Below are 15248 nucleotides of genomic sequence, written 5' to 3'. Positions count from 1 at the left end.
AATATTAGCAATTACATACATGTATTCACTAATTAATAAAAATGTTCACAATAAAAATACATTATACCTATTCCTGGTAATATACATATATTCTACTATAGGTCAAAGCAAATCAGAGTTTAAACATTTTTCTTTGAATCATCTCTGAAATGTATTAGTTTTATAGCAACAATCCCATTTTAGTAGAAACAGGTAATTTATATAGATTATATTTCTAAAATACTAGTACATTTTCATGAATATATGTACTCATTTTTTTTGCTTAAAGATATAGTGTTTCAAAGAGAAAATAAAACACATAGCCAAAACCAAACAAAAACAAATCTGCAAAAACATTTTATTTATAATAGATCAACATTTTTTGACATGAAAGGTAGCCACTTTCAATTTCTCAGGAATGCCTAGAATCCAACAGTTTTCAGAAAGACTAGTCAACAATTATTTCACTGTAGGTAAATGAAATAATTTCAGAATGAACTTTTTAAATGGCTTCGCCAATGGCAAATTATTTTATAAGCTTGAATGTGTGGTAAGATAGCTTTCCCAGGAAGTCAATGTGATCCAACTATGTTTCAAGTGTATTAAACCTGTTTATACAACAAATATGAGAATCACCTATGTGTATCAACTGTGCTCAAATGAGAATTCTCTTTATGAAAATATTCTTTTTTCAAAAAGGCCTCACATTAACCCCTCAAATCAATCACCCCCTTTCTATGCCCAGCACTCTTTTCAAGTTGCATGACTGTATAGACAACTGTCAAATTCCAGTGGAACTGTACACTGACTTAAGACTCTATAATAATATACATATCAAACACAAGAATAGTCACTGACTTTAAGGGATAAGGTGGTAATTAACCAATAATAATTTAGCAAATGTCATTTTTATTTTAGAGGGAAAAAAGCAGCCCCCAAATGTCCTTAACTTTTCAGTACTTCTCTGTGACACACAGAATGAAAAAATCTCTAAAATTAAAACCATTAGAGAATATCTTAAATAAAATGTTTTACATAGTAAGTGTTAAATTTCAGATTTAAACTATATCTTCTGTATTTCAATTTGGGAAAAATTTCACAATTATTAGCTCTTCTCAGTTACATTTATTTTTGAGCATTTAAATCTACTACACACCAGTTTGTAAATTTCACCTTGGTTACCACTCCCCATGCTTATGTGCTATCTTTCTTTAGGTAAGTCCATTATACGCATGCAAGTGCTGGGGAGGTTTAAATAGCACTTAAAGGATTTCATGAGAGCTCTGAAATGTTGAAAGTTTCATCATTAGCTATTTACTGTAGGATTTGTAACAAATTCATCACAGCATCCTAAAGAAATACTGTGTGAATGGAATGTACACAATTCCTACAGAATACACAAACTGAAGTCCTAAAGGCACAGAGTAATGCTGGTGGCTCTTTCTAGTCAGTTAAGAAACAATAAAAAGTCTGCATTATTCTTTCATAATTTAAATACTTAAGTAATCTCCATTTTTATTACTTTATAACAATGACTTCAAATTTACATTATTTTAAGTACCATTGTAATAGCTTAGTGTATAATACAGATATTTGCTAATATCCCATCCAAAAATTAAAAAAACCTTCTTCACTATATATATATATATATATATATAAAAAATTATTTTGAAACACAAGAACATAGACGAGGGACTTGGTATGGACTATCAACTCAATTTTCTATCACCACAGTTGTTAACTCCAAAATCAACAGATATACAGCAATAATCAAAAGCAGTGCAAATATCTTTGGAGGTTAGGATAAAATTATAATGCAACAACATAAAACTGAGGAAATAAAAAAGGCAAGTACTTCAAGTACAAGGAACCAGTCTGCTTGAGGTCCATCTTAGTGTTTACTGGGGGCTCCTTTCCTGCTTCTACTTCTTTCTCTGAAACACATTGGCCAACATGGCACCTGATGTTGTCAACTGGCCCATTTTGTTCAAAAACTTGGTCTTTGTATCTTCACTCACTAAGCTTGCAGCGATTGACATTGACCTAGGAAAGAAATTTTAAAATTCATGTAAGGCAATTAAAAAAATGAAAATATCATTTTTTCATTTTTTTAGTAGCATATCATTAAGAAATACATTCAGAATTGGCATCACAAAATGAAAACTAATTATTTGTGGATGGCAATTTTATGCACCACACTTGATTAAGGAGCTTTCATGTTCATCATTTACATTAAAAGAAGCAGTATGTATAGTGGTTACGAGCAAGTCTGGGACTGGACTCAATCTTGGCTCTGTTTACCAGCTGTGTGACCTTAGGCAAGTTATTTAATCTATAAAGTGAAGAAATTCTAGTACCTATCTCATAGGGCTAGTAGGATTATAGACTGTAAAGTACTTAGCATAGTGCTAGGCACCTAATATCATGCTGTAATTGCTAGTATAGTTATTATTATTTATCAGTATCACTTCATTTAATTCTTACAGCAATCCTGGAAGATAGATATTATCACTATTTTCACAAATGAGTAAATTAAATCACAGTGAAGTTTTGTACTGTACTGATAATAATTCTATGATATAATATATTCCTTTTGAGGCGGAAAAATGTCCTGAATTGCCAGTTGCATTAATTTCAATCAACAGTTTCAAATCCATTTCTTCTTTCTTTTTTACTAACCTGCCGTGTAGGAAGTAAACACAATCTAAATGATGACTAAAGATTGCTAATTCAACACACTACTGAACAGCAACAGAATACTGATCAAGTACAATTTTTCAGTGACCCAACAACTGTCCTGTAATAGACTCAGGAACCCAGCTTATTGCCTTGTGGCTTTGGCCAAGATGGTTCGGTTTCCTCATCTGTAAAACACAGCTTGCAATTTCTACTGTAAAATATCCCGAGGATTAAATAAGATGTTTTTGAACATGTCAAGGACATTGTGTAGAAAGCTGCAGGTGCTCAACAGATGTCTGTTGAACCTACAGCACGAAGTGTGTGCTGTCACCAAGGACATCCGGGTCTGTGTAGTTTTTAAGGGTGTGCACCGTGAATTACTCAGTTAAAAACCCAACCACAACTCCCACCTTGAAAACCTTCTCACTGCTCTTCCGCCAGTATACCAATGGTTTCTCTCTTCATGTCTGACTGCGCCCCTCCTGCTGCTTTTACCCTTCCCACAGAATAATCTTCCATAAAGTTCAGTATTTGGCTCTTGATTCTTCAGTTACAAAATTTAACTCTTAAAGTTTCAAATACCACTTAAACATTACGATGACTCCAAAATATTTACTGAATCACATCCCTTAACGGTCTCCCTTTCTTGTCTTTACTCTCCAAAAGAAAGAATTTTTAAAAAGTTGGTTTATAATGTTATCATACCATATTGCAAGGAAGCATCATGTCAAAAGGACCCAGGAGTCAATTTTTGAAAAGGCTAGAATTGGGCATTGGGATAACTTGGGCATCAACAGGATAATAAATGCAATGTATCAAATTACATAAAATATGTTTAAATACATGAGTTTATAATGATACTTTTAAAAAACCACCTGATTGGTCACCAGAGAATGAATTACTTCATTATTTTGAAAACTGGAAAATAAAGAAAAAGAACATTTATCTTGCCTTTTCTATATAAACTATACCACTGGGTAACAGTAGTATATATGGGTTAAGTTTTTCTTTTCTGAAGTATTATAGATCATAAATGGCACAAGAATGATAGAATTAGAATATTATATTTTGTAACCTAATGAATTAGTGGAGCTAGGAATTAATCATTAACAACTTGTTAACATCACCAAAAAAGGGATGAGGCAGACATTATCTGCCTTATAATAGAAACATACCTCCTTTGGTGAAGCAATCTTGCCGAAAGAAACAAAGAAACATGCACTGAATTTGATTAAAGTCTCTAGATCTAGACCCAATTACCAAATTTATAGGAGATACACAAGAACATATGAAATAACACAAGGGAAATGCAATCAGCAAAATTCAGACTGTGGGAAACTCTACAGGACAAGTGATCTAGTTTCTTCAATAAGTAAATTACATGGAGAAAAAAGTGATAAGAAGGGAACCTTTTATCTGTGCACTGAAAGAGACTTAACATATCAACCAATTGCTATGTATGGAACTCATTTGGATCTTGCCTCAAAGAAACAAACTATAAGGAAAAAATAAACAACAAATCACTGATGACATTTATCAACAATTAGAAATTTGAACAAAGGCCAGACAGTTGATGATATTAAGAAGTGATTGTTATCTTGATGTGATAATGATGTTGTATTTATATTTCTAAAAATAACACTTATTCTTTTAAAGATAGCTATAGAGTATGGAAGGAAAAAGTAGGTAGGGAATGGATGAAATAAAATTGTGAGTTCATCATTTTTGCAGCTAAGTGACAGATACATGGGAATTCATTATATTTTCTGTTTATTTCAAATTCTCTATAAAAATATCAGTAACAATACAGATGATTTGAATGCTTCTATTTGTTTTAACCTTCCCTGGCTACAATGGTAGGTATATATGGAGTAGATCTCCTTCTATCTGAAGAGGCTAAAGAAAGGATTTGATACATCAAAGAGGCAAAAGCCTCTGTGTGTGCTGGGCATGGGAGTAGGGAGGGTGTGTGTGTGTGTGTGTGTGTGTGTGTGTGTGTGTGTGTGTCCTCAGACTGAAAGGATGAAACACTTATTCCTGGCAGTCAGCCTTTAAGAAAATACTTTTGAGCTTTTTATGTCTCACGGAGTCCATTTAAGATTAATCACTCGACATTACTTCAATAAGAATTAGAGTACATACACTCCTTTTGTAAATTACTCCCTCTCCTGAATGCCCAACTTTACTTTTTCACATCTATGTTCATATTTTAATTTTACCGAATTTTTGAATTATAATTAGTGTGGTTGGAAGAATGTGACGAGAACATCCCCAACTCTACAATCCTTTATGCAGTGAATTGTTCACATTTCTAGATATTGTGTTGACCAGTGAGTCCCCAATCCAGCTACGTATTAGAATCTTATTGGAAGCCTTTAAACATACAGATCCCCAGGCTGATAAAGAATGTTGAGGAGGGCTCAGAACATGGGGTAGACATCTGAATTTTAAATTCCCCAGATAATTCTGATGGGAGAGTTAATGAACCAGCATTTAAGAACTGCTGGCTTAATTTTCTTATCTTTGACATAAGTGACTACAAAATAACACAAAATGAAACATTAAACTTATCCATAGCAAATTTAGATAGAGAAATTAAGGTTAACATGAAGCCTTAAAAAACAAATTAATGTCTTACCCTTGAGGCTCTTGGACAGTCTTGTTTTCTACTTTTTGTTCACATTCTTTTATCATGGAACTTAAAATAACCTGAATAAAAAAAATTACTTTAGTGAATTACAGTTTACATAGTAAAATACTATGGTTGAATCTAAAGATTTATTTAATTTTTAATATTCTCACAAGCTAATATGTTAATTAAAAATTTAAAGTTTTGGCAATTACCTTCTTAAAGGAATTCATATTAGACTGCTAGACCAGGTACAGAAATAGCTTTAAAAAAACTCACTTAATAATTCATTTTGATTTTCATTAGACTTCTGTTTTCTATATTCCCTTAGCTTCCCCACCACATAACATTAAAACTAAAATTTATATATATGTCTATATATTTAACATATACACATAACTATGGTCACAAACATACTTTCCCAATAAAAGCTGCTCTATGTCTTTCTGCTTTCTCCAGGTTGCAAAAAGCAAGATGCTCTATTTTAATATCTAGAGCTGAGACTAGGTAGAGCTAGTGGCTACTAAAATACAATGGGGGATATGATGGGTATCTGAGAGTTAACATCATTCTTGCAGGAAGACTGAGTGATAGAAAGTGTGGATCTAAGCTGCTGCTCCTATTGCTTGCAGCCACATCAGAAACTGAATAGCCCTCCAGGATATTCTTGGCCCATGTTTGGGCATGAAGGTCAGTAAAGAAACTGTTTAGCTACTATGTCACAGGTATTTTTTTAGACACTAAGAGAGCAAGTAAGACCATATTCCCTCTTAGTTGAGCTTATGTTCTAATAAGAGAAAAGAGAGAAACAATAAATACACAAAAATAGGTAAATTATCTAGTATATTACAAGGCGATAAGGGCTTTGGAAAATACACTGAGCAAGATAAGGGGTACTACGAGGGCCAAGGTGGAGAATGTTACAAGGTGAAGGTATTCAGGGTAGGCTTCATGGAGATGACATTTAAGCAAACACTTGAAGGAGATGAAGGAATGTCTTAGACACTGGGAAGAGGCTGTACAATGGCCCTGAGGTGGGGGTAGGTCTTTCACGTCCTAGGCCAAGAGGCCAGAGTGGTGGCTGCAGAGTGAGCAAGGGAGAGATGATAGAAAATAAAATCTAAAGATGTTCTGAAGGAGGGAGCTATATCCTCTAGTGCCTTGTAGATAACAGTAAAGACTTTGGGCATTATTCTGAGAGAATGGAACTTTTATCATATGTATGTTGGAACTCCAGATTAACCCCTTTTTGAATCTTTTCTGTTTTCTTATTCTCTCATCTCACAGGTTATAAATTTTGTTTGCTTGCCTATTTTTTTGCTTTATTGTTTTTGCAGAGAGTGTTTTGTACTTTTTCTTCTATTCCCTGTATTATCTGTTTCCTCTAGTATTCTCCTTTCTTGTATGTTTTCATTTCTGCCTGCAGTATTCATGGTTTTTCTCAAATGGTTGGTAATCTTATGATGCCCACTAAAGACTGGGGCACAAAAATGCTGATTAGAATCTCTTCATGCATGAGTAGGCTTCACTTTAATGTGTGAATGTGGCACAATCCTTACTATTGATCTTTTCCCCCTGTGGGTATAATCCTGGTTACCAGCATTCAAAAGGTAGAAAGGTTATCTCATCATTAACTATGCTTTCATTTAATTTCCCTCTTTTCAGGACAGTGCCTCACTCCTGATCTCAGCTATGCCTGATATCCCAAGTCTAGAAAGTAAAAATCTAGCTTTCCATCAAGGTTGGAAAGGGAATCTAATCTGGGAGTCGGATCCCTTTAAAGTCTTTAGACCATTCAACCTATTTTTCAGTCCCACTCTACCCTGATGCAGGTAGGGTAATCTGTGGTGAAATAGGCTTGCTTCTTGTTGCAGACTTATCTTCATTTATCTTGGATGTAAAAATCCTTAACAAAACACTAGCAAACCGAGTCCAGCTACAGATAAAAGGAATTACATGCTATAATCAAGTGGGGTTTCTCTCAGGAATGCAAGGTTGGTTTAATACCCCAAAATGAATTAATGGAATATACTGTATCAACAGAAGACGAAACTTGATTTTCTTCAAGAAATCACGACTTTATGATCATCTTAATTGGTGCAGAAAAAGCATCTGACAACATCTAACATTCCTTCATGATAAAAAAAAAAAACATTCAACAAACTAGGAATAGAAAGGTACTTCCTTGACCTGCTAATGTGCATCTATGAGATACACAAAGCAAAACAGGAAAAAAAAAAGGAGAAATAGACAATCCCCAATCATAACTTTTTTTTTTGAGACAGAGTCTCGCTCTGTTGCCCAGGCTAGAGTGCCGTGGCATCAGCCTAGCTCACAGCAACCTCAAACTCCTGGGCTCAAGCAATCCTACTGCCTCAGCCTCCTGAGTAGCTGGGACTACAGGCATGTGCCACCATGCCCAGCTAATTTTTTCTATATATTTTTAGTTGTCCAGCAAATTTTTTCTATTTTTAGTAGAGACAGGGTCTCACTCTTGCTCAGGCTGGTCTCGAACTCCTGAGCTCAAGCAATCCGCCCGCCTCCGCCTCCCAGAGTGCTAGGATTACAGGTGTGAGCCACTGTGCCTGGCCCCCAATCATAACTTTTAACACATGTCTTCCAATAGTTAGTAGAACAGATCACAAAAAATTGATACAAAAAATAGGAGAACTGAACCATAAAATCAGCTAAAATTATCTTATTGAGATATATAAAAGAGTGAACTTAACAGACATAATTCATATTCTTTTCAAATGCCATCTTGATCAGATGCTGGGCCACTAAGATAACTTCAGCAAATTTAAAAGGACTAAAATCATAGTATGGTCTCTGACCATAGTAGAATTAATAGAAATCAGTAACGGAAATATCACTAGAAAATTTCCAACTGCCCCCAAACTAAACAAACTCCATGGATCAATAAAGAAATAATGGGCCGGGCGCAGTGGCTCATGCCTGTAATCCTAGCACTCTGGGAGGCTGAGGCGGGAGGATCGTTTGAACTCAGGAGTTCCGAGACCAGCCTGAGCAAGAGCAAGACCCTGTTTCTACCATAAATAGAAAGAAATTGGCTGGACAACTAAAAATATATAGAAAAAATTAGCCAGGCCTGGTGGCGCATGCCTGTAGTCCCAGCAACTCGGAAGACTGAGGCAGAAGGATCGCTTGAGCCCAGGAGTTTGAGGTTGCTGTGAGCTAGGCTGACGCCATGGCACTCTAGCCAGGGCAACAAAGCAAGACTCTGTCTCAAAAACAAAAGAAAAAGAAATAATGGACATGAGAATCTAATTGGAACTGAATGATGATAAAGATACAACATAGCAAATGCATGGGATGTAGCTAAAGCAGTATGTAAAACCTTAAATTCATATATCAGAAAAGAGGAAAAGTTAAAAAATAGTTTCCTTCTCAAGAAGTTAGAAAAATAGAAAAAAAACCTAAAGGAAATAAAGATGAAAATAGAAATCAATAAAATAAAAAACAAGCAGTAGAGAAAATCAACACAGCCAAAAGTTCAATATTTGAAAAGATTAATGAAATTATTTTTATTGATACATATTTGTACATATTTATGGGGTACATGTGATATTTTGTTACATGCATAGAATGTGTAATGACCAAGTCAGGCTATTTGGGTATTTATCATTTCTACGTGTTGGGAACATTTCAAATCTAGCTATTTTGCAATATACAGTACACTGTTGTAAACTGTGGTCACCTACTCTGCTATCAAACATTAGAACTTACTCCCTCTATTTAACTGTATGTTTGTACCCATTAACCAACTTCTCTTCATCCCCTCAACCGCCACGCCCTTCTCAATCTCTGGTGTCTATCATCGTACTCTCTGCCTCCATGAGATCGACTTTTTTAGCTGCTACATATAACTGAAAATAGGTGATATTTGTCTTTCTGTGCCTGGCTTATTTCAGTTAACATAATGACCTCCAGTTCCATCCATGTTGCTGCAAATTACATTTCCTTCTGTCTTATTTGCTGAATAGTATTTCACTGTGTATATATACATTTTCTTTATCCACTCACTTAGGTTGATTCCCTATCTTTGCTATTGTGAATAGCGCTGCAATTATCATGGAAGTGCAGGTATCCCTTTGATATACTGATTTCTATTCCTTTGGAATAAATGCCCGGTAGTGGGATTGCTGGATTGTATGGTTCTACTTTTAGTTTTTTGAGAAATCTCCATATTGTTTTCTACAGTGGCTGTACTAATTTACATTCCCACTAACAGTGTGTAGGAAGGGTTCCCTTCTCCCTGTATCCTCACCAGCATCTGTGACATTAATAAAGGAGGTTAACCTTGATAATATGGGTAGGCCTCACCCAATCAGTTGAAGGCCTTATGAACAAAAAGTAGGGTTTCCTACAGAAAGAATTTACTTCAAATCCTGTCTGAGTTTTTAGCCTGCCAGCCTGTCCTCCATATTTTAGAGTCAAGACTGCAATATCAGTTCCTGCCTGAGTTTCCAGCCTTCTGGTTTCTCTGACACATTTAGGACTTGCCAGCCCCCACAATCACATGAGCCAGTTCCTTAAAATAAATCTCTAAATATATCCTATTGGTTTTGTTTCTCTGGGGAACCCTGACTTATACAAACACATATGTGATATACCCTTTGAATGTATATTCTACACTTTACATTATGAAATAGTATTCTCTTGAGAGGAATGAGAATATGCAAAAGCATGAAAGCAAAAGAAGATGGTATGCAGTGGAGATGATGAATTAATTTGCCACAGCTAGGGCAGAGTGAGCGCGGGCAGAGAGGAAGGAGAAAGAGAGAGAGGAGGAGAGATATGAGGCTATCAAGATGAACACATGCCAGATGATAGAAGGCCTTGTATGCAAGAAACCTTTAAAGGGATTTAAATAGAAGAATAACATGAACAGATTTATACTGTAGAAAAAGTACTTTGGCTGCAGTCAGAATTAAATAAAAGAGAGGTATGATTGGAGAAAAATTGGGATATTCTACAATGGTCTTAATGAGATACGAATAAAGGATTAAACTAGCAGAGTGGCACAAGTATAAAGGAAAGGAACAGAATAGAAAGACATTAAGAAATTAAAGAACTAATTGGACATATTCTAGGTTGACTACCAGGCATTAGACTTGCAGAGAAATCAGTCTGTCATTGTCCAAAATGAAGGAAAGAGAGTAAAAGGTTGGTTATTTTGGCTGGGGGGACTGGCCATGCTGAGTCTGATACGATGCATATGGGACATAAAGCTTGAATGTACACAAGGCAGTGAACAATAAAGTTCTGTGGCTACAGTATGGGTCAGACCAGAAGATGCAGATCTGTGAGATAGTAATATATAATACTGACAAGTTAGACAATATGTAAATGAACTTGTTCACAGAGAGTAATGCTAATGAATTAAAAAGTAAAAATTTAAAGGTGAAGTAAAAAGGAGGGGAGATTGGGAAGAAACAGAAAAAGAGAGGATTCAAAGTGGGGTTCCAAGAGCCTCAGAAGTTTTGAAACATAAAATGCTGCAGAAAGACCTGGAGCTCTCAAGTCTAGAGTACTGTCAGTGTGGCAGTTTGGTCAAGAGTGACTTTAGGGATAGCAGTTTTATTGGAATAGTGTGAGGTAGTGAATATGATGTGCCAAAGGGACAGTGTGAAAGCTGAGAGGGTGAGTGTGGACTTTTGAGAAGAAAAAGATTTGGAGAAGAATGAAGAAGAGATTTTGTTTCATTTAAGAGAGGAGAGTCAAACATCATAAAATGAAAACCTGGCAGAAAAATAGGTTAAAGATACAGAATAGAAAATAAATGATAAACAGGGTTTTAGAGGAAACAGGAGGAGAAACAGGAGAAAAAGAGAATAAGAATTATGAGGAAATAAAGATAGAAAATAGAAACTTTGCCCCTAAGAAAGTTGATGGTCAGAGATAATATTTTAACGTTAAAAAAATTTCATGTATATTATCTTATTAAATTCTCATTATATTAAGTGAAGGAGAGTATGTTATCCTTGCTTTAGAGAATTAAACAAAGCCTCAAGATGTTGAAAGAGTTGCTCAAGATATCACAATTAGTAGATAAATTCAGAAAATGACACTGAGCTAGATTTTAAAAAATTAAGCACAGCATATCACAATCAAGCCTCACATAAAGAGGAACGAAAGTCTGAACAGGCAATATTAAAACATAAACATGGTACTGATAATCACAGTGGCTCACCTCATGCTCTGGAGAGAGATGTTCCATGTCAGTCCGTAAACATCTGAGACCAGGTAAAAAGTGATTAACCATTAAATCCTCTGAAATGACTTGGGACAAGGCAGTTAAGGAAATTAAAAAACAAAACTGTCATGTCTAACAAAACAGAGGTTACTAACATATAAAAAAAGAAGTCTTCTTAAATGAAGCCTATGGCATACTGACCACTCAGAGTAAAGAGGCTCCCCTCAAGTATGACTCTGCATTGGCAGAATAAGTTATTTATAAAAAGAGCCAATTGTGTTTATTCACACAAATCTATTTATGTCAGTGGTATCAATCATTGTAACATTCCATAATTTAATCATGTTCTATAAATGTATGGAATAATACTCGAAAAAATTTTTTAAATTTTATTTATTTATTTGTTATTTATTTATTTATTTAGAGATAAGGTCTCACTCTGTCACCTAGGCTGGAGTGCAGTGGCATCATCATAGCTTACCTCTAACTCCTGGGCTCAAGCGATCCTCCTGCCTCAGCCTCCTGAGTAGCTGCGACTACAGGCGTGCACTATCATGCTCAGCTAATTTTTCCTATTTTTCCATTTTTTGTGGAGATGGGGTCTCGCTCTTGCTCAGGCTGGTCTTGAATTCCTGGCCTCAAGCAATCCTCCCACTTTGGCTTCCCAGAGTGCTAGGATTACAGGTATGAGCCATCGTGCTCAGCCAATACCCGAAAATTAAATCATGTAATCTAATCAGATGTTTAAATGTTGCATGTTAAATGTGACATTTGAGTTATCTTGAAGTATAAAAAGTAAAAAAATTAATGTTTTCACAACAACTAAGTTGAAAGTTTTGGAAAAAACTGATAAAGGCAAGCAAACTGCTTAAAACATTGCTGGTTCAATTATTATTTATAAAACAACTGTAAAAGATTTAGAAAAATATAAAAATCTAGAAAATTCTATACTCAGTATCAGAAATGTTTCTAGATCATCTTTAAAGAAACTTAAACTGAATATCATAGACAATTGCAGTGTGGCTGTGGGTTTATCTGAGAAACAAAAGAAATGCCTTGGTCCTACATCAAAAGATTGGTAAAAAAATACATTCATATGTTTTAAGTTAAAATAAGTTATCTAAGATATATACCTTTTCCCCAGTTCTTGCTTTAACCAGCCTGTTAAAGTGACCTACTATTAATCCTGATTGAATTAGGTAAGAGAGCTTTTGCTATGATAAGAATGTTTACTGTAAGTTTTGTAGTACTTATAGTTCCTAGTCATCTTTGCATTTGAGTTATCTTGACATTCAAAGGTATCAGGAAAGCAGAAGCATTTCTCAGAAAACAATTCATCTTGGTTATTCACATCAATTCTGGCATATTCTGACCTTATCCTGGTTGCTAGCCTTTTAAAAACAGCTCTTGGCCGGGCGCGGTGGCTCACACCTGTAATCCTAGCACTCTGGGAAGCTGAGGCAGGAGGATCACTCGAATTCAGGAGTTCCAGACGAGCCTGAGCAAGAGTGAGACCCCGTCTCTACTAAAAATAGAAAAAATTAGCCGGACAACTAAAAATATATAGAAAAAATTAGCTGGGCTTGGTGGCGCATGCCTGTAGTCCCAGCTACTCGGGAAGCTGAGGCAGAAGTATTGATTGAGCCCAGGAGTTTGAGGTTGCTGTGAGCTAGGCTGACGCCATGGCACTCTAGCCCAGGCAACAGAGCAAGACTCTGTCTCAAAAAAAAAGAAAAATTAAAAAAATGAAAACAGCTCTTATTTAATATTATACTATATTCAAGTGAAAAAAGCCAGTAAATGAGCTCCTCCACAAAGATAATTTAATCAGTGTTTTTGGAAGAAGAAGAAAATTTCATTAAGGAAAAAAAATCAGCATAACTACTGCCTTGAAAATATTTATAAATAAAAATTGTTCATAAACAAAGCTCCTATAATGAGGGATTTATAAATTCAATAGGTACTAAAAATATAGATACCATTTGGTTGAACCAAATCTCTATAGACATCAGAGGGCTGCAATCTAATGATTATGTACTTGTTTTCTAGATATGGGGAAGGTACTGCCAAGATATTATTGTAAATGACCTTTGGATCAGTACTTAACAGTCTGATTTAGAGAAATAGGGGCACAGATTGAGAAGTTGAAGATGGCCATATATGGAGAGAAGCAGGAAGTCACTCTTCTCTATTTCTACTCACTGTTGGACCTACCTTTTTCCCCTGGAATCACACAGTCTTCCTTAAGGATTGGAAACTTTGAGGTATTTAGTTCTATCAGATATTAATATTAGGAGTCACCTCTACCTCATTGGTGAATGATGGTCAAAAGGCCTCTGACAGCTAATAATGGCAGGACATTCATAGTCTCATAAGGAAGATCATTGCATTTTTAGATAGCTCAATTAGAAAGTTTTTCTTATAAACAAAATTGGCCTCTCTGTAACCTCTGCTTGTTAGTGTTAAGTCTGTATCTTAGCTACACAGTGTGCCTGTCCTTTTACCTAACAACCTTTAAAATAATTATCAGATTAAATTTTGATCCCCAAGCCATCTCTTCTCCAGGTTAAGCACTTCTAAATGCCTTCAAACTTTTCTGAAATACAACTTCTTGATTTATTATGTCAAATGTTATACACTAGAGTTTTTCTAATGTCCCTATTAAGACAGGATGCCAGTGCTGAAAAGATGTTCTGATCAGCTCAGAATGTAAAGGAATAGCAGAAAGATTTGGAGAATGTGATTTTATTAGTGGCCACATCACCCTGTTGACTCAAGTACATGTTCTGACTCACGTAGAAATAACAACACTTTTAGTACCTGAACAGGGACTATTGTTAAGATGGTTCTTCCCCTTACTGTACTCGTATAAAGACTCTGTACTGTATTTATTCTAGAAATATTCTGTGCATATCTAGACATACAATAATATTCCTTCTATATAGGTTTCTATGCTCTTTGGAAACCACTGCCTTTTCTACTTGGAAAATTTGGTTTTATAGAGCTAAAAATTTTGAACTTTTGACTTTCCCATTTTCCTTGAGGCATATTCCTTCAGAAACTCTCTGCTATATAAGATTATGCATAAGTTTTTGCTTAAATTTTAAACATTTCCTTTCACAAAGTCTAATAAATGTACCAATGTTCTCTTTCTTTGAGATACAAACTCTGACATGCCATTATTACTTTCCTGCAAGGGTTCTGTCACTTCTCCATTACTCAAGAATTCTTCCTTGCTACTTCAGAATATCAGTTCCTCTTTTTGCTTCCTCTGTCTTCTCTAAGTTGAAAATGCCAACAAAATAAATCAAGAATAAGTTCTGCTTTTAGTGGAATTAAACTCATAGAAGACATACGGAGAGTTGTGGTATAAAATTATTAAAATAAGGTCTCTGCCCACTTTATAACCTACATTATAAAAAACATGGCTTATATCATCCATATGATTAAGTCACTTGTGTTATAGTAGATTACTGAAAGGAAATTCTCAACTATGTGTCAACTTTAAGTTTTAATATTTCCAAAAGGATATGTAACTCTTTAACACATAGTTCTACTTTTCCACTTTCTCTATTTGACTTATTTTGAACAAAAGTAATCTCCCATTGGTACATTCTAAGATCCAATGTCAATGAGCATGAGTGATATTTTGGAACATATTTATCTCATTAGAATTCTCTGATTATATTGTCTAGCATGTACTTTTGAATATTCAGCCTTACACTCTTTTTTCGATTTCTTATT

General features: G+C 35.1%; 1 protein-coding gene across 3 annotated transcripts in view; it reads right to left on the bottom strand.

Moving 5' to 3' along the window:
- Positions 1-314: 314 nt before the first annotated feature.
- KIAA1468 (KIAA1468 ortholog) overlaps positions 315-15248 on the bottom strand; it is a 138532-nt gene continuing 123598 nt past the window's right edge. The window contains exons 27-29 of one of the 3 annotated variants that reach the window (XM_012645285.1): positions 11502-11590; positions 5297-5367; positions 315-2022 (exon numbers count right to left, since the gene is read on the bottom strand). In XM_012645285.1, coding sequence (XP_012500739.1) covers positions 1902-2022; positions 5297-5367; positions 11502-11590 — 281 coding nt within the window. In that variant the 3' untranslated portion in view covers positions 315-1901. Of the gene's footprint in view, positions 2023-5296; positions 5368-11501; positions 11591-15248 lie in introns of those variants that run through there. The other 2 variants (XM_012645286.1, XM_012645287.1) reach the window with 2 other exon arrangements.

This window comes from Propithecus coquereli, unplaced genomic scaffold (assembly GCF_000956105.1).
Source record: "Propithecus coquereli isolate 6110/MARCELLA unplaced genomic scaffold, Pcoq_1.0 Scaffold229, whole genome shotgun sequence".
Classification (NCBI taxonomy): domain Eukaryota; kingdom Metazoa; phylum Chordata; class Mammalia; order Primates; family Indriidae; genus Propithecus; species Propithecus coquereli.
This window is presented reverse-complemented; position numbering and strand designations above follow the sequence as displayed.